General features: G+C 35.6%; 2 protein-coding genes across 2 annotated transcripts; both read left to right on the plus strand.

Moving 5' to 3' along the window:
- LOTGIDRAFT_171087 (hypothetical protein) lies at positions 1-11,133 on the plus strand (the record flags this gene model as incomplete). The annotated part of the gene is made up of 6 exons (XM_009046952.1): positions 1-79; positions 1,196-1,385; positions 5,059-5,270; positions 7,703-7,969; positions 8,931-9,023; positions 10,802-11,133. The coding sequence occupies 6 exons, from the start codon at positions 1-3 to the stop codon at positions 11,131-11,133; spliced, it is 1,173 nt and encodes a 390-aa protein (XP_009045200.1).
- Positions 11,134-16,012: 4,879 nt separating this feature from the next.
- Positions 16,013-18,540, plus strand: LOTGIDRAFT_224109 (hypothetical protein). The gene is made up of 2 exons (XM_009046953.1): positions 16,013-16,098; positions 17,104-18,540. The coding sequence occupies exons 1-2, from the start codon at positions 16,096-16,098 to the stop codon at positions 18,457-18,459; spliced, it is 1,359 nt and encodes a 452-aa protein (XP_009045201.1). The 5' UTR covers positions 16,013-16,095; the 3' UTR covers positions 18,460-18,540.
- Positions 18,541-21,355: the final 2,815 nt, after the last annotated feature.

The raw sequence follows: 21,355 nt of genomic DNA on the forward strand, positions 1-21,355 counted from the left end.
ATGATGTTTATCGACAGTGTTTTACAGTATTATTTCTATGTGATATTTGGATTAATTTTCACCAATTTGCAGTATGTTGGTAAGTTGTTAGTACAACTATTAACTTGTCCTTAGTTTATAGTAAAATATCAGGAAGCCAATACGATGTTTCGAAATGCATAGTCTATAAACATTTAAATCAAATAACAATTATAAATTTCTTATCAACATATTTCCAATATGCTTTGTCTACACTTGGTGAAATGTTGAAAACCTTGGCTAATTAAAAAATTCTCAGCAAAAAATAGGACCATTTTTTTTCGACAATTCTCCAACATTTTAGGTCTACTGCACCTGCAAAACAGGTGATAATGACACCCTGCTTTATCCTCCTAGCTATGTCAAATCTTTTGATATATGGTCTATGCTAGGAGTAGTTGATCATTCTTTGTGGATAAATAACTACCCAATATGCCAGCTTCTCGCATCTGCGAAGACAAGTTTTTCGGGTAAGATGTAGACAAAATATGCAAAACTCTCATAACTGGGTTAGAAATTAGAGCAACATCAGATATTTCGATTTGATTGTATCAAATCAAATTCATTTTTTTCTAAATTTTCGTGAGAGAACCTTCACATATGCAAACCATGTGAGGTTTGCGATTATTACACCTCAACAGAGTAGCCATATTTTGAACTCAGCCTCAACAGTCGTCCCCCCATTAAGAAAATATTCATAACCTTCAGTCGTAATAATATACAATCACACATTTTTCAATCAAATTTACGCCATCTCCATCGTTGGCGTTTTACGAAAGACTGAAGGATTGTTTGATTGGTTAAAGTGGATGTCATCATATTAGGTCAAAAGGTTATTTTGACGAACGTTCAAGAGTCCGGCCGTTAGACCCTACTTTGAAGTTGCTACACTAAAAATAAAAACTAAATAAAAAACGAAACGAAAGCCGACATCTAAAGAAATAAGATTGGTAATCCTAGTTTTTATTTTTGAAGGAATTATGCGATCTGTGTACAATTTAGTACCCCTGAAAACTATATACATATATTCAAGCCCTAAACTAGCGGAACAGTCCCTTTAAGTTATATCTCGTAGAGCTTGACTTTAAATGAAGGAACCACAGACGTCTGACAGAAAATTGAAATGGCACAAATAGGTACATTTGATTAGATAATCGGCATTATCATATCTTTTCAGAAAGTAGTGGAAACTCAACATCACACAGAATGATATACTATTTAAACATTATACCCAGGACATGGAATGAAGCTAAAATATTATGCGCTGGACAGGATGCAACTCTTATAATTATCAAAGACAATGAAATCAAACAACGACTAGAATATATAGATTCATATACAGAATGGAATGGTAATTTTAGTTCAATGTAAGTATAGTTCTTAATGGGCAAAGTCGTCAAAATACTGTCTGAAATGACGATGATCAAGACATTTCAATAGTATTTAAAGGGATTTTAAAGAGGTTTTCTAAATTCTTATGTGTATCGGGGATAGTGATATCACCAATTTGACGTCTGTGGTTTCTGCAATAACACTAAAACTAAGCGTTTTATGACGTCACTAATAGAAAAGGGCCTTATGTGATAAAGCATATTTTGCCATAAGTGACGTCATTAAGCACTTTTAGTTTTAGTAGAATTTCAGGAACCAAAGAAGACTGATCAAAAATTGGAATGGTGCAAATTGATGCTATCGGTGTTCCAGACACACATAAAATACTTAGAAAACCTCTTAACAATCTCTTTTAAAGGTTAGCATTAAAAGACTATTGCAACTTTGAATCGAAATTGATGAATGAACTAAAATGGAAAGGTAATTGATTGAAAAAGTATACTTTATAAAGCAACAATTCAACAGGAGGCTATTTTGTTTATAACACAATTAAGCTAGTACGACAATGTGGCTAGATTAAGTCACTTGAATTTTCTAGCTCTTTCAATCAGGTTTCAGTTTCCATGATTCCAAAAGCTTTGGTACATCAATACACTATCTTCAACAGAGCATGAATTAATTATTAGCAACATCAAGCACCAATTACGCATGGTTTGTTCAAAGATATTTAAAACCTTTCAAAGCGTAGTGAATCTTTCCTATTAAATATTATCAATCTTTATAGTGCAGAAGCAAGTAGGGGTTTGGTAAAACGAACTCTTAATTTTAGTGGACTTGCAGGAACGACAGACTGGAAATTACAATAGCGCAAATTCATGCTGTCCGCGATACACATAAAAAATTTAGTTAACCTCTTTAAAATCTCTTAAATTACACAGGAAAATAAAATTTTAAAAAAAGTAGATAAAAAGCCTTTAGGCGATACATATTTTATTGCAAAGATTAATTCTATATTTAAAAATGAAAACATGTACGATTTGCTAACATTGACAATTCGATTTAATAACAAGTGGTTGCCTAGCAAGATACGCCCAGTTTTAACATATTTTCTTTATATCAAGAGTTGAAACTCCACCAATATTTGTCTAATCGAACCCAAATTTAAAACAGTCCAAGACCTTGTGGGTACAATCCTCTACATAAAATTGTACTAAAAACCTCTATTGCGTTCACAAGCCACATTTAATGCATTTTCTATGTATCAAAGATTAAAACTATATCAATAAATTTGTCGAATCATACCCAAATTTGAACGTTATTAAAATCCGAAAAAAATGTGGACTCGCGCTTTGTGGTCGGACCGACGTTCAGGAGGATTGGCAGGGACGACAGCAATGTACGTCCACATTATAATGTAGATTTATAAAAACGATCAACTTTAACAGGTGGTAGAGCTCCTAATAGCTCATTTCATAGTGTGATTACAATTTTAAGGCAGGAAGTCTTGCGATCTATTTTTTTAAGGAACAGATCAATCAGCTCATATCAGCTTCAATCGGCATTCATCACCATTAGGCTCAAACAATTTAGTCGATTCTCACACATCACGCTTCTAGTAAACAATTTTCGTTGGGCTTGCGGAAATTTATTAACTGTTTGATAATATTTACTGTTACAAAATTTGTCATGTGCCGAAAGGCATCTGCCTAGTTTGCCTATAGTTTAATCCGCCTCTGGGTGGACGACCATTAATTTCTCTTTGCACACAGCGAAGTACACTTTCAATTCAATCTTATGGCTCAAATTGATAATTGATGTAAAAGAAGTATGTTTTCTAGTTGTGGCCTTCTATATTAAAGTAATCTTCAATAACACGAAGCATAATGACTTACGTCATTAACGCATATGGCAGATTTGAGTACAACTTGATCTGTAAATATAAAACAAAAATTACATAAGACGTTTTATTTCAATAGAAAATCATTAAAGGAGATCGATAAAGCTTTGAATTTTATAAGAATTAGGTTATATTCCACACAATTTCATTCTCATATTCAATTGTTTTCTTTCTGCAACAGCAAATTGATCACAATTAAATCTCCAGTATAAATATTTGTTAGGCGATACGACAAGAAATTCTCTTTATATTTCTTTCGAACAATCAATATCTCCAAGAGAACTGAATGGGCTGTAGTAGTTCAGAAGGTTGAAGACTTCAAAAACACAAAATAAAAACACATTTTTGAAAACGCCTAAACGAGCCAGAATTTGTTTTAAAAAAAGAATCCTTTTTTCTTTTCTGACCTACAACATTGCGATATAAAAAAACGTTATTATTTTAATTCTGCGTTTGTCAACTTTGCAACAAAACAATTGCAAAACTTGTTCCAATATTGTGGCCAAATTTTTGAAACTTCGATGATTCCCTTACCCCAAACCAAATATTCTATATTATTATTCAAACTTACTTCACAAATATTGCTCTCTCACTAGAGGTTACGGCTACATACCCGCGCCTGTACTTTCGTTACATTGCTTACAACCTAAAATTCCTTACCCTAGACAAAACTATTGCTATATTTCTTACAATTATGGTGGCATTACAGCCAAAATACCAAATTTGATAAAATTGTAGTGTTTCTAAAATTTTTTAAAAGTGCATGTCAGAGTACATCGCCAACATTAAAGACAACCCTTAGGAAATTTATAATAGATGTATAAATAATTAATCGCACCCATTATCATATAGATTAATTCATTGTGATTGATTTAGCCTTGTATGAAAACGATCAAAATCCCACTTGTCAATTAGATTGTCATATCATCGATTCTTTTTTTATCGTTTTTTCACTTTGCTTGAGAAGATTTGGACTTCCAAATACTATATTCGATGAGAATACAAAAACCATATTGCAATGGGCATTCCAGATTGTAGAGGGTAGTCGTTTTTTTCAGTTGTAGACCTGGCGAACTTAACAACAAATTTTCGAAATTCCAGGCACGATTTGCAAGATCACAATGAGACTAAAATGGAGTTTTATCACCTCTTGGTAAAATCTGAAATATTTATTATTCACCATCACAGATTTACTGTAAACAGATATACATGCATGGGTGTAGAACTTCGACGGAAACATTACCTTCTACAGGGGTTTTCAACCTTTTTCTTTCTATTATCCCTTTCGGGATCCCTGATCGCTTTCACCATATAAATCCTTACAATTTCGTGATTGTTTTTCATGTCGGAGAATATGACCTGACTGAATAGAACGAGTTAAATTATTAGTGTTTCATTTCTCACATCAAAGATCCTACCCCACCCCCCACCCCCTTTTTTTAGAGATAAAGAGTGCAGACAGGTGTACAGTTTTCATTTTATTCTGCCATATGAAAAAGTTTGCAAGTAATTCATAGACAAAACCAGGAAATAGTAAGGATTTATATGTTGAAAAAAGGTTGAAAACCCCTGAACTAAACGATTATGCCTTTCGTATCACCGCACGTGTCAACACAATTGAAATTCGATTGTATCGGTGTTCAAATGTTATAAATTTGATATCAATATTATGTGGAATTACTGGAAATACCCTTGACTTCACCATTTTATATAAAAATATTTGCCAGAACACAGTGTGATCGTATTATATCATATTGTGGATATTTTGAACACGCAAAATCGCAAAAACCGAATTTAATTATCATTTTCAGGCTTCAAACCACACCGTTTTGGATTGGATTATATGAAGATAATTCTACCTATTTCTGGGAAGGATGTAATAAGATGGATAATTGGCCATTTTGGGGTACAACTACTCCAGCACCGAGTTCCAATGATAAATGTGTATCTATTAAAAACGGTTACATTGGTTCAACAAATGAATGCAATCTTAAACAACCATTCATTTGTCAAAGATACCATGGTAAGTAATCTCAGACATTAAGGGGGAAAGATATACTCTTCGACCACTGTGTCCGCAGAATTGAATATTTTTGTCACTAAAATTCGAAATGTAATTTGTCTTAAAAGAAATATAAGTGTTGATTTTATCTGAGTTTTTAAACCATATTTTGGTGTCTAGAATTTTATACCAGTCTGGTGTCTAGAATTTTACACCACAGTCTGGTATCTCGAATTTTTCACCACAGTCTGGCGTCTATAATTTTAAGCCTTAGTCTGGTGTTTAGAATTGTAAACCACAGTCTGGTGTTTAGAGTTGTAAACCTTAGTCTGGTGTTTAGAATTTTACACCACAGTCTGGTGTTTAGAATTGTAAACCACAGTCTGGTGTTTAGAATTTTAAACCTAAGTTTGGTGTTTAGAATTTTACATCACAGTCTGGTGTCTATAATTTTAAACCACAGTCTGGTGTCTATAATTTTATACCAGTCTGGTGTCTAGAATTGTAAACCACAGTCTGGTGTCTAGAATTTTAAACCAGTCTTGTATCTAGAATATTGTAAACCAGTATTATCTCTAGAATTTTACACCACAGTCTGGTGTTTAGAATTGTAAACCACAGTCTGGTGTTTAGAGTTTTAAACCTTAGTCTGGTGTTTAGAATTTTACAACACAGTCTGGTGTTTAGAGTTTTAAACCTTAGTCTGGTGTTTAGAATTTTACATCGCAGTCTGGTGTCTATAATTTTAAACCACAGTCTGGTGTCTAGAATTATAAGCCACATCCTGGTGTCTAGAATTTTATACCACAGTCCGGTGTCTAGAATTGTAAACCACAGTCTTATCTCTAGAATTTTTATTCCACAGTCTTGTATCTAGAATTTTATACTACAGTCTGGTATGTAGAATTTTATACCACAGTCTGGGGTCTAGAATTCTATACTACAGTCTTGTATCTAGAATTGTAAACCACAGTCTGGTGTCTAGAGTTTTACACCACAGTCTTGTGTCTAGAGTTTTACACCACAGTCTTGTATCTAGAATTGTAAACCACAGTCTGGTGTCTAGATTTTTTTCACCACAGCACCAAAGTCTTGTGTCTAGAGTTTTACACCACAGTCTTGTATCAAGAATTGTAAACCAGTCTGGTCTATAGAATTTTAAACCACAGTGTGGTTTTTGGAATTTTATTCCACAGTCTTGTATCTAGAATTTATACCAGTCTGGTGTCTAGAATTTTATACCACAGTCTTGTATCTGGAATTGTAAACCAGTCTGGTGTCTAGGTTACCAATGATATTTGTTACAGACTAAACTTGAATTCTACACCAAAATAAGTGTTGAATGCAATGTTTGTCATTGTGTGTTCCGAGGCAATTAAATAGGAGTGTAGTAATTATTAGACTGATTGATAATGAATTCTGATATATTAACATGTAAACACGGAAAGTATAAAGATATGGAATAAAAATAGATCGATAAAATCGAAGTGTTGCAGACAAAAGAATTTCTATGGAGTACTGCCTTTCTCCGCATTGTTCTTGGTTAATCAATTTTTCATTTATAGATGTTTAGATACACTTCTTGTCGTATAATATAATAATGAAGGAAAACTTGTTATTCACTTTTAAGTATCATATTTGTTAGCTTATTTTAAAAGATCAATTGATTATTGACCTATATTTCGCATTTCCATATATACATGTATTAACTTAATGCATATTAGTGAAATTGTAACAGTTCGTTATTATGTGATTTAAATGATTAAAGAGACAGATTCACAATCTGTTTGTCCAATCGTACCTTAGTCTCAGAAACGAGATTTCTTTTAGCTAAGTTATTCATTTATAGTGTTCACAGCTCACCCTCGATATTTGAGCCCTCAAGTCCACGTGTGTCCAGAATTATCTGTGTTTGAAAGTTTAAAAAGACGACTCGTATAAAACAATATAGAAATAGAAAGAGAATTTCCTAGTTTGGGGTATTTTGAAAAAATTAGAGGATTTACGTACATTTATAGTACTTCTGTAGACTATTTACATATTTTTAAGATCCAAATCAACCCCCGAAAATGGCTAACTCGTCCCTTTAATTAACAACATTACTAAAACGACCAAAGCCTACAATGACTTAATAATAAACATCTCTTTCATTCAAATAAAATAACGGGACAAATTAAAATTAATTAGCATTAATAACTTGGTTTTGTCTCATCTAATACAGAGACATCATGTGAAACATATTGGTTGTTAAAAACTTGTTACTTTATTATGAGTGCTGGAAAATCCTTTTGCTCACTGATCTGTATCGTTAAATGAATTTTGTATGTCAATTGTTTGTAGCACAATGTATATGCAGCATCGAGTTCTTTAATCATAAGAGTAACAAAGCTAAGAAGTATAGCCATAGACGTTTAATGAATTATTTAAGCATCCACAATTCTTGTGAATTTCAGGTGAATGCTGGTTCGATCCAATACCATTTAATACAACAATAGATGGTATAACACCGCCATCCACAGTAGTAGAAGATGAAGCAGCTTGTGCTCAACTATGTCGAAAATCATTACACAATTCACAAGAATGTTGGGCATTCTCTTATCAGTTTACAAGTAAAAACTGTTTTCTACATTACCATGCCGATTTTTCAGCTTATATTAAACCTGATCGAGTTTTACAAGCAGACTCTTCTAAAGTTTTCTACACCAAAATGTGTTTTGAAGGTATATATCAGCTAATTTTGTTTTGATAAATCACATCAAAAAGGAATAATTTCAAAATTTTTCTATTGAAAATGCTAACAATAAAATTTATGATTTCATTTGAAAAATATGATTTCACTAAAAAGATGACAGTTTTATGATTCACTTGGATTTAATGATTTCACTGAAAGGGGGACAAGTGGATCTTAAAATTTCATTGAAAAGAAAAACAGTTTACTTCAAACTGGCGATTTCGCTATGATTATGATTCATTTTATGATTAAGTTGGAACTGAAGATTTCGTTTAAAAGAAGAGAGTTTTATGATTCATTTGCAAGAATTTTGTTATCATTTACTTGGAATTTGCGATATCGTTGAAAGAAGACAATATTATGATGAAAAAGATGATAGGGAACAGTAAACTGTCTAATCTGTTCATAAAAAATCATTTTCTATGAGACCTTTGTTTAAAATTCAGGCCATCAGTCACCAGATTAAGCTTCAATAAGGTCAAGACCATGTTAAATCATATTCGAGAGAACCAAAGAAAATTAACGTTTTTTTTAGTTATCTGCGTGCTTTATTGTTTAACATATTCTGTGTTTTTTTTAATTCTTATAGTATTTGACATTCACAGATTTCACTAAATAAGGATGAAACATCATTATTTTCATATGATAATTGATATTTGGTATTTTGTCAATATTCTCTCAGATCAATGACAGTTTATTATAACAAGTTGAAAAACGACAATCCGACGATATGTCTCAAATTATGCAGTTCTATTATCAAAGCAAAAACATTATAAGACTATCAGTATTATTTTCCATTTTTCCAATTCTCTTTAAAAAATATCGAAAAAATTCAAAAAACTTTTTGATTTGCTTAGACAATAGATCTTACTAAAAAAAATAATAATTTAAGAAGAAATACGTATATTTATTTCAATTTGGCTAAACTAAGTCATTTTTTTTTGTAACAGGAGTTAGACGAGTTGATAATAGAACATTAAATTTACCAAATACTACACCATTAATGAGTTCTTGTCAAGGCGTGACACCTTCAACAGACTTCGGTAAGAGTAATTTTTTTCTTTTACTAGCTGATCAGTGGCTTAACTACCATAAAACCTAAGTGGGCTCCCATCTTAAGAAATAAATGCAAAATTAAAAAAATGTAGGTTTTAAAAAACACAGTGTTAAACAGTTCACGATAAGTGTGTCTCTTTTAAAATTGACCCCCTTTGCCAGCTGTACCTTCGAGGCCCCTGATATAAAAATATTTCTCTAGCCAAACCCTCGGGCGCCTTTACTCATCTAGAAATGTAAATGAAATGAATGGAGTTTTACGTTCGACTTGTCTGCACCATGTGGGCTAATGAAGATGGGCAACGCCATGCAGGATACAATGAGGGAAATTTTCCCAGGACAGCAGCATAAGCCTGCTCTTTTTTGATTTCTAACTGTCGAGGGATCTTTAACTTGCACAGTGTGTAGCACACCGGTCCTTGGTTTATTGTCCCATCCGAACGACTAGACGCTTTTTCCATATGAGCCCCTCTTACCTGCATCACTGACGGGGGAAAACTGGGTTGAAAAATCCGAAGGTATCATCTTGACCTGAGTCGGGATTGAACCCTGGATCTTCAGGTTAGTGTCTAACGTTTAACTCATTGAGATACCCCTACTCATCTAGTTCGGGAGCCGCAGTGGCTCAGTGAGTTATGACGCTTGCTCGCTAACCTGAAGGTCCAGGGTTCAATCCCGGCATAGGTCGAGATAATACCTTCGGATTTTTCAACCCGGTTTCCCCCTATCAATGATGCAGGTACGAGGGACTGACATGGAAAAAGCGTCTAGTCGTTCGGATGAGACAATAAACCGAGGCCCCGTGTGCTACAGGCTGTGCACGTTAAAGATCCCTCGACAGTTGGAAATCGAAAAAGAGCAGGCTAATGCCGCTATCCTGGCAAAATTTCCCTCATTGCACTCTGCATGGCGTTGCCCGTCTTCATTAGCCCACATGGAGCAGAAAAGTAGGACGTAAAATTCCATTCATTTCATTTCATTTACTCATCTAGTTGAGCCACTGAAGCTTATGTTTAATGAAACTACTAAGTGAAACGTATACTTCGCTTGATTTTTTAGGAATTATCCACGTATAATAAATAATCATTTATCTTCGGATGCTTCTTTATTTTATGATCGTTCAACCAAAGTTTCTCAAGAAATAAATAAACTATTAGCTACTTGTTTTGAAACACCCCACTGGCCCGATCCTTAAAGATTTCACAAACACAAAGAGAATCAATCTATATTGATCTATGATTTCCTTGGCTGATTGATTACCTTTCAGTATTGTTTATGTTAATAATAGCAGACCTTAAACATGTCGATATACTATTATGGTAAAAGAATAGATATTATCTCATTTTAATCAAGTTATATTAAATGTCGCACCACGAAACAGGATTTCGAACTAAGTACATGTAAATATGAAAATTGCTAACGAATCTGTCAAAACATAATTTTAGTTTGATGATCTTCAAATATTAGTTTAGGAAAATGTTAATGAAAATGATATCCATATTTTCAGACAGTTGAATCAAGCTGAACACATTTTTTATGGGTCTGACTAAAAAGCGCAAACAAGAGCAAACAATCACAAACGAGCGCAAACAATATTCTCGAATAAAAAATTACAATGAAAGATCCATTGTAAATATGGATAACTTGGACTATAACGTGAGTGACTCATCACTTTCAACACAAATTCAATTATTTGTTCGGGATTGGATCATTTTCATGCTGCTAGCGAATTATTAGATCTAAAACCAGATTGTGTGTGTTTCAGAAACGGATGAAGATGTCTGTTATTGTGGTTGTGAAGCGCCACCAACAATTTTCGATCCTGAACTCGAAGCTGACACCCTGGATGACAAAGTGGAGGCAATTCAGAAAGAGCTTACTGTTGATGTGAAAAATACGTCGTCGTCAATACGAAAACTTACAAGTGCAACAGATGACCGTCCTAGTGCCCAGAGCATTGGTTATGTGGGAGTCGCCTTTATGGCTGTGGTGTTTGGTGGAATCGTACTTCTAGATTTCAATCTTTTGGTGGCTGCCATAAGTGATTTCTATAAATCCTGTAAATCCAGAGAAGACTCTCAAAGACTACATGAGTAGTCGAGATTTTGAATTTCTATTTGATTTCTTTTCTGTTTCTCCTTAAAACTTAATTTTTTTTTAGATGTGTCCGACAAAGTGTAAATAAAGGTGATATTTTTGTTTGCATCATTCCTGGAACTTTATAGTCTGTTGAAACCCAACCCACATTTTCATTAGAAGTTTGTTTGTATAACGTTATATCGGTTGTTCAAAAATTATTTTAATATTATTGGCCTTAATCTCCAAAACTTAACTTAAATAAAATACAGGAATCTGATTGGATAAGAAAACTGAATTTAAAATCAAACTTAGTAAAACTTAGCAAAAACTGGTAATTTCACAAATAGCAAGTGATAGCCCAAACCTTTTCCTGCTTGAAAAAAATTAAATAAATGGTTACAGATTTGAACTATCGTCGATATAACCGCCCGTTTTCATTTTAGTGTAGACAAACGTTAATTCTGAAAAACCAATAGGCCTATTGGCATATATCTGTATTTTGATGTGACATCAAGATACATGATATTGATACATATTTAATATATTTACAGATATTGTAACTGTTATGTTATTGTTAATTAATTATTATTATTTTTCTTTCAGTCCACCATTTCGTGCCAATGAAATCTAAGTAAAACATATTTGATTCTATAACTGGATTATTTAAAATTGTATAGATTTTACTGTTTCAATGAGATGCATTCCTTTTTTTCTGAGTTTAGTTTTTAACAGTCCAATTGTAATGATTCATTAAGATTTTGGGACTTTGTCACTACTCTTCCGTGTGGTGTGCTGAAGTTTATTTTCTAAAACAACGACATAAGCCTAAATTCGAGAGATACTATACCGAACGACCAGTCAATCCTAGCAACTTACATCAACGACAAGGAAGACCCGGTTTGAAAAACTTAAGGTACTATTTCTTTGGGAGAAAGCCAAAATGAAATGAAGTATGGGGTCCTGGAATATGCAACGAGGAAACTTTGACCAGGACAGTCATTTCGATTTCGAACTGTCTTCGAACTGGGATTTTCATCTGTTTAGCCTGTAGGACACTAGCCTTGTTTGCTGGGGATTTTTCCACACTTCTGAAGGCGCTGGGGTTTTAACCATGTATTTAGCTCGAATACACCACAACCCGAAATGTTCCGAAAGATAAATATTTTTGTAAGTAGGATGCTTCATTATCAGAATTAATGAGTAAATAAATATATCAAGGAAAATCTCCATAAGTAGTGCCTGTTTTTTCTGTCTACATATTTAGATACACCGGATCTGCAAAACCCAGGTATATTTGGAAAAATGAATATTTTGTAGTTCAGTCATACCATATTATAATATGTCATATCTCCGGTTCCATCAAAGTTTTTTTTGGCGAAACTGATCTAGCATCGGCCATTTAAAACTGCGTGCCCAGCCAAAAGTGCAAAGGTCACAGAGTCACGTGATACTAATAAAACCAAAGTTATCAACATTATTGATAATCATCTTAAGAGTAATTCAATATTATGTTATAGAAAACGTATCTTTGGGGTGTTGAACAGGATATTTTTCTTCGGACTCCAGCTGACAATTGTCAAAATATCTATTAGAGGCTGGAATAGAGGCAGATGTTTCGGACTAGAGAATATAGTATAATATGTACTTTTAACTGGATCTATGTGTCAATATCTCAACAATGGTTTCTAGCTTGAATTGTATATAATCCTTTGAAGAGAATCGATCGGGATGAAAGGTCTGAATATGTTATGTTTAATTCTAGTAATCACTATATAAGTACTAGGTACAAATGTCCTTTGATCGTAATTTTATTGTGCTTTCAATATTCTCTTTAAAAGGGTAAATGTATCGCTACAAATCTGGCCCTACCCGTTCCATGTATGGAAGGCGGAATGGCATTTTATTCAATGCTCTTCATTACTATTTCTTAATTCTTAATTCTAAATTCTTTTCTCTTAATTTGTACGCTTAATTCAATATTTGTCATTTAAAATTTACATTTGTATACAAAATTCATATTTTGTTCTGAAAATGAACATTCTTCGATAAACATTCGGTTTTCCAATTATTGAATTAATAGAATTCTTGCCCAAAATATCCTCAATATAAATCTACAAATACAAATCCAGCTCAACATATCTTCAAATGCTAAACTTCAGACACTATATATGATATATGGATGTGATATCGTCACCAGATCCTATAATGGTCAATTTTTTTAGAATTTTTCACCATGACAAAAGATTGGGAAGACTTTTGGTATTGACACAGAGCTGAACCATTGATAAATCCATCAAGACATTTTCGGATATTCTGCAACATCACAGTGCCTTGGCCGGTTCAACCATACAATCGATTGTATTGTGATACCGAGTAAAGCCCGGTGGATAAGCTTTGTATCGATACTGAAAGAGTTGCCAAATGTAGCTTTTGTCTGATGAAAATTCTCAAAAACTACAGATCCAAAAATGGATCAGAACAAGTCTCATAAAATGCGACCTTTTGAGTCTGCCCTAACCGTGACTAGATCACATCAAGAATAGTCAAGCTATATGGTTGTAGGCTACATGTAAGCGAAATTGTTAATAAGAGCTTACTCGCTTAGCTGAGACCTTGGTTCAGAGTTCCATCCATGGTTGGAATTTAAATATTCGAACTAAATGTCGGTGTAAATCTATGGTATGGCAATTTGTTATAAAACAAACAATATTTATACATAAGGTGTTCATTTAGCCTGCAGGAAGCCTAAAGTAAATATTGCACAAGTTGAATTAGTAAGAATGGTAAATGTCTACTGAACCTATAAACTTTGATATTTTAAAATAGAGAATTTTTCCAATGGAGTATAGGTTATACCGACCAATTGGTGGCGTCAGCCTTCCGAGACTGGGGGTACAAATAGGGACAGACTGACTCAATGGCGTTAACTTGTCATCTACCTACCTACCTACCTCAATGGCGGCTCAACTGTCGAAGCTGCCGTGCGGCAATTCTGTGGAGGCGTCTTGTCGCAAGTCCCGTGGAAGGGTCTGAGAGGGTCATCCCAAGATAATTTTCGAAAAATTGAATTGATTTGGTGCATTCCGACATAATTTGAGGAAAAAAAATTGTTAAATTTATGAAAAATAAAATGAGGGTACACCTGGGGGTGCAAACCATTTTAACACGGGGTCGGGAAGGGGTGCAAATGCGAAATGCCCCTTCTCCCCCCTTTTGTATCCCGATTGGTTCTGCAGCTGTTTATACCTATATCACCAAAGGCTGTCAAAAGTAACATTTAATTTATTTACTATTTTTGAAACCGAAATAGTCATACTTAAAGAGAGACGCCTAAACCGGTTGGTAACACTTAAATAAGGTTAAATCCATGGCGGACAATATACCGTAAGTACAATTATTGATCTCGTAGTTGTAAAGTTTAATATCAGATTCTTTGATGTAATAGAAAATCATAAAAATATCATACTTGATGAAATCTCAGTGGAACTAAAAGCTGAATCGATTAGAATCTCAGCAACTGTACAAAACATTGAGTTGCGTATGAATGGCCTTAAAGGGAATATAAAGAGGTTTTCTAAATTGTTTATGTGTATCGGGGACACTGATAGCATCAATTTGAACCATTCCAATTTTCATGGAAAACTAACGCGCTTTATGACGTCACTATAGTGGGGAACTGCGTGGATAGCTCCACTTAGTGACGTGTTAAATGCGTTAATTCAGTGGAATTGCAAGAACCACAGATGTCGGAATGAAAATTTTAATGGTGCAAATTGAAGCAGTGGTGGAGCCAAAAGGGGTGGGGGGGGGGGGGGGGGCGCACAGCCCAGAAAGTGGGTTTTTGGGCAAAAATCTCATAACTAGGTTAGAACTTCCCATTCCCCCACCCCACCTCGAACGTAAACCTGGCTCCGCCACTGAATTGAAGCTATCAGTGTCCCCCGTTACACATAAAAAAAATAGAAAACCTCTTTACAATCCCTTTAAATAGAATATTCAACGAGATGTTGATCTGGAAAACCATGGCGGCATTGTACTCGCATAGGTTTATATCCCCTATAATGATGTCATTATATTATAAATTATTCAGGCGAAGGTGTCTCCACGACTGAAAAACAAGAACATGTGATACTTTTACGCCATTCTGGCCTAATCTCGAGAGCATGCTATTAAAGGTTTGAAGACATACTTAGAACGAGTATAGGTATTAGAATAACCGGAAATCGTCGTTAGCCACATGTGATCTGTGTCCACGACAAATTCACTATAGCGACGTGAAATTTAAGTTCATAACGTTTATGTCACCTGAATGTAGATCGTTGTTGTACAGACGCAAATACTAACCTGAGATTGCTGTTATTGAAAATAGTGCCTGAGGACGACGGGGGAAACACGTCGAAACGTTGCATAAATCTTTAATCAGTGATTGTTGTTCCATAAAGCTGTGTCTATATATCGTACTCACAATTGCTAAATGCCATTCAAAGACTTTAAGAGAGTCGATCGTTCCTTGGTATCGGGAACGAGTATTGTTCAGGTAGATTAATCTGTTATAGCCTTCACAACTTGATTGAAATGAAAATTGTTAAATAATATATATAAACCATAATAGTGCCTTCTATTCGCTTTTGTGTTTTACCATGAACATCCTGTAATCCATTCCGATTGAATTTGATTATCTAATCTAGTCTATCCAATTAGTTTAAAATCAATTGGTCAATTCAAATCTATAATGAGATTAACGGATTATTTCTAATCGGCTTAAACTCCAGCTGATAAACAACAAATCGTCAACAATATAGCTAACAACAAATAAACAATTAACATGACAACTGATCTTTTATTTTAGGTATAAATAGAAATCTTGACCAACCACAAGACATTAGTTGCTAACATCCTACATTAGTTTGGTAAACTTCAAATCTTCCTGCAAGCTTCTCGTCTTAAGACTCTCGCCAACTTTTGTACTAATTCTTCAAAATGGTAAGTACGTCTTATGTATTTAAAACGCTCTGAAATAAACACTATATAATAAGCTATGGGGCTAGAACATCTACTAAACTGAGTTTCAGAAGGGTAAAGACAGAGGTGGATTAACCTGTAGGCAAACTAGACAGCTGCCTTTCGGCCCATGACAAATTTTGTAACAGTAAATATTATCAAACAGTTAATAAATTTCCGCAGGCCCAACGAAAATTGTCCTATAGAAGCGTTATGTGCGAGAATCGACGAAATTGTTTGAGCCTAATGGTGATGAATGTCGATATCGTGCATATGATTGATGCTAATGAGCTGATTGATCTGTTCCTGAAAAAAACAGATCGCAAACTTTCTGAAATCACACCATACCCCCTCCCTAAAATGAGAAATTAGACTCACTACCGCTCGCGTGCCTACGACCCAACAAGTACAAAATCCGCCACTGGGTAAAGATACCCTGCCTAGATAAGTGGATCTTTAATTTTACGAAGTCTGTGAACTTCATTAGAACTTCTTAATTTTGGTAAAAAGTGCAAAGATGTCGACTATCATATTCATTCAGTCCACCAACACCCATCCATTAACCTTAAATATCGACATAGGTAGATTTTTCAACCGGATTTGGCGATTCCCCCCTGTCAGTGATGCAGGTAAGAGGGGCCGACAATAAATCGAGGCCCCATGTGCTACAGGCTGTGTACGTTAATGATCCCGACATTTGGAAATCGAGAAAGAGCAGGCTAATACCGCTGTCCTGGCAAAATGTCCTTCATTGCTCCCTGCATTGCGTTGCCCGTCTTCATTAGCCCACATGGTGCAGAAAAGTAAGACGTAAAACTACATTCATTTCATTTCACTCATTAACCTTACCCTTTTCCATTCTTCTTGTAAAATGAGATTATAGACTCGTTGAGGTTAGATTCCTAGGCCAGCGCGTTTACGCTAGTATTCCAGCTTCTTACCATGTGAAAAGTCTGTATATTTACCTACCCATTCATATCTTTTCAGCGTGAGTGTATCTCTATCCATGTTGGTCAAGCTGGTGTTCAGATGGGCAATGCCTGTTGGGAGTTATACTGTTTAGAACATGGTATCCAACCTGATGGTCAGATGCCGTCTGATAAAACTATTGGAGGTGGAGATGATTCCTTCAACACTTTCTTCAGCGAGACGGGAGCTGGTAAACATGTTCCACGAGCTGTTTTTGTTGATTTGGAACCAACAGTAGTAGATGAAGTCCGAACTGGTACATACCGTCAACTCTTCCATCCTGAACAACTCATCACTGGTAAAGAAGATGCTGCTAATAACTATGCCCGAGGTCACTACACTGTGGGTAAAGAACTCATTGATCTGGTCCTCGACAGAACTAGGAAGCTGGCTGATCAATGTACCGGTCTCCAAGGATTCCTAATCTTTCACAGCTTTGGTGGAGGAACCGGATCTGGTTTCTCTTCCTTGTTGATGGAAAGACTGAGCGTCGATTACGGAAAGAAATCCAAATTGGAGTTTGCTGTTTATCCTGCTCCACAAGTATCAACTGCTGTTGTAGAACCTTACAACTCTATCCTAACAACCCATACCACATTGGAACATTCCGATTGTGCCTTCATGGTGGATAACGAGGCTATCTATGATATCTGTCGACGAAATCTCGACATTGAAAGACCAACCTACACCAACTTGAACCGATTGATTGGTCAAATCGTCAGCTCCATCACAGCTTCACTCCGATTTGATGGTGCATTGAATGTCGATCTTACTGAGTTCCAGACCAATTTGGTACCTTACCCACGTATCCATTTCCCTTTGGCTACCTATGCACCAGTCATTTCTGCTGAGAAAGCTTACCATGAACAACTTTCTGTGGCTGAAATCACGAACGCTTGTTTTGAGCCAGCCAACCAGATGGTCAAATGTGATCCTCGTCATGGTAAATACATGGCTTGTTGCATGTTGTATCGAGGTGATGTTGTTCCCAAGGATGTCAATGCTGCTATTGCTACCATCAAAACTAAGAGAACCATCCAATTCGTTGACTGGTGTCCAACTGGTTTCAAAGTTGGTATCAACTACCAACCACCAACTGTTGTACCAGGAGGTGATTTAGCCAAGGTCCAGAGAGCTGTTTGTATGTTGAGTAACACGACTGCTATTGCCGAAGCTTGGGCTCGTCTTGATCATAAATTTGATCTAATGTATGCTAAGAGAGCCTTCGTCCACTGGTATGTTGGTGAAGGTATGGAAGAAGGCGAATTCTCTGAAGCTAGAGAAGATTTAGCTGCTTTAGAGAAAGATTATGAAGAAGTTGGGGTTGATTCTGTTGAAGGTGAAGGAGAAGAAGGAGAGGGAGAAGAATATTAAAATCCAATCAAACATTGGACAGATAAATCTACATTTCAAAATCAATAGTTTTGTGAATAAAACACTTGCATACACCGTAATTTCGTCTTTGTTATTTGTATACGATAGATCTAAACTATCATATCCAACTAGCTTGTGTATTGAGCATTAACCCAACTTGAAAAATCAGAAGGTATCCTTTGCGTCAATCAACACGGTTTTTGGCCTTCTCCTCCTGAGTTTCAGGGTTGATGCCTAGGTTGTTTTGAAGATGTCTTTAAATCTTTTTTTGGCTTAGCTCAGATGCTTAGGCAGGCGATCATCTGTCATTCTGACAATATTCCCTGTTTGCCCGGCTTTGTTCTTTTGTAGGAGAGTGTGGATGCTGGGAAATCCTGTTTGGATCTGTGTGTTGGATAAGATATAATCTTATTAGGAATATTCATCTCAGTCCGCGAATGTTTATCTGTTTGGTGTATCTCGGCGCCAGTCTCCAGAAATTGGCAGACTCAATTGGAAGGGGGGACAACTGTCCAGGCTGATTTCAGAATGCAAGCCTCTCGTTGAGCTTCTGAGAGGGTTCTCCCAGGAAAATTAAAAAAAAATTGATGTGGTACATTCTGACACATGTTTAAGGGCAAAACTTATAAAATCATACATCTAAATTTTGTAAAAAAATGTTTGACCATGTTCGCCATTGTTGAGAAAGCCGTCCAGGCGATCAAAAATTTGTTCACGAACTCAGGCATGCAAATTTTGAACACATGGTTGATCGTGTAGACGGTGCCTAAAGGAACAGGTGCCATTTCTGGGGGTTGGAAATCAACACCCATTTAAATAAATAGTATTCAGAAATACTAGAAATGTACCAGTTGGAGCTTGAAAAATGATACAATTTAAGCGGTAGGCTATCGCATCGCAAATTTTCTCAAAAAACCTATAATATGATTAATCTTAGCCAAAATTAAATCAAATATTTTCAGAATCCGAATTTTTGCCAAAATATAGTATGTCATGGTTTACAGACTCCGTCAGACAATACATGGCATTGAGGAACTATAGAGGCTGGTTCCATTGTATTATTACACGTTTTATTATAATATATCATTTGCGAAACCAATCAGAAATCTACAAGTACAACCGAAACATTTTGAATTACTTAAGAATTTTTATGAAATGAGATTCAAAATTTTTAATTCAAATGGTGGTAGTTTATAGACGTTTTACTTCAAGGGAAGCAATTCTGTGCAATTTCATTTGACCACTGAGGCTATTTATGTAATATTTTCAATCCAATTTTAATCCTTAGTTATGGCAGTATCAAAATGGTTCACGTGATTGAAGACGGCAATCTTCGAAGTACATGTACTGTAATTCGAAGCATTGCACGGAGATACACTAAGTACCTCTCAATATGAGAGAAAGTCTCTTAAAAGTCTCTGCGTCTACCTAACCACCTCCGTCAGCGTCCACTGACATCGTCACCAATGTCTACCTAACCTACAAACGTATTCTTATCTCTCCTTCAAAACTGTTCTCATGTACAGTGCACTCATTTCTTGCTACTTCACTCCATCTCTATTATTTCTTGTTTCTTTTTCATGTTTCTTCTTCTTCCCTCTTTTTCTTCCTCTCTACTTCTCCTTGTGCCCATCCCTTCTCATTCTTTCTTTCTACTTCCCATATCTTTTCCTCTTCATTATTTCCCTATAGCTCTCTGATTCTTCTTGTGTCCATTTTTGTTTCTCCATCCTTTCCCTATACTTCCCATATCTTTTCCTCTTCCTTATCTTTCTTCCTCTCTACTTTTCCTCGGGCCCATCACTTGTCTCTTCATCCTTACTCATCTCTGTACTTCTCCTTGCGTCTCTCCCCTTTTCTTCATCCTTCCCCTATATTTCCCATATCTTTTCCTCGTCCTTATTTCTCTCTCTCTCTACTTCTCCTCGGGCCCATCACTTGTCTATTCATCCTTACTCATCTCTCTACTTCTCCTTGCGTCTCTCCCCTTTTCTTTATCCTTCCCCTATATTTCCCATATCTTTTCCTCGTCCTTATTTCTCTTTCTCTCTACTTCTCTTCGGGCCCATCTCTTGTCTCTTTATCCTTACTCTATACTTCCCATATCTCTTGCTCTCTACTTCACCTTGCGTCTCCCCTTGTTTCTTCATCCTTCCCCTATATTTGCCATATCCTTTCGTCTTCCTTATTACTCTTCCTCTCTACAATCTTCATCCTTTCTCTCTACTTCCCATATCTTTTCCTATTCCTCATTTCTCTACTTCTTCTTGTGCCCATCCCCTTTCTCTTCCACCTTCCTCTGTACTTCCCATACTTTTCTTACCTCTTCTCTACTTCAAATTTAAGAGCGGCATCGCAGCTGAGATTCAAAATAACTCTTTTTGTCATCCAATATTTTATAGCCATAATAAATATTTTATCACAAGATCTGCAAATCATAATGTACAGTTTTCATAAGAATATCCTTGAAGAACAGCTAGATCCAATTGAAATTTTGTGTGGCTAATTGCTTATCACACTTTTTTAATCTAAACTGAACCCTAGCGTTCCAAGCTAGAATCAGAATGGCTTTTAACTGAGATCTTAGCATGTCGCCGATTCAAGCTAGCAGCTGAACGACACTGGCGAAGCGTTCATCGCCATCGCCAAATTCCCCCCATTGAGAATAATTCACCCCCCCCCCCCCCCCCCAATTCCCCCTCCATCCAAACCTCACCTCCAAGAATTGGGGTGCAATAGGCCCCCGGTTGAGCACTGATCTAAACCCACAGGCTACTTATTCACTAGATGTTCCTATTGCTGATTATAAATATAGCCTACTGCTTCCAACACTAACTAAAATCATAAATAGGGGCCTACTATTTTTGAAACAGAGATTGTCCCTTTGATGTCCCTT

Source organism: Lottia gigantea (genome assembly GCF_000327385.1).
Source record: "Lottia gigantea unplaced genomic scaffold LOTGIsca_109, whole genome shotgun sequence".
Classification (NCBI taxonomy): Eukaryota; Metazoa; Mollusca; class Gastropoda; family Lottiidae; genus Lottia; species Lottia gigantea.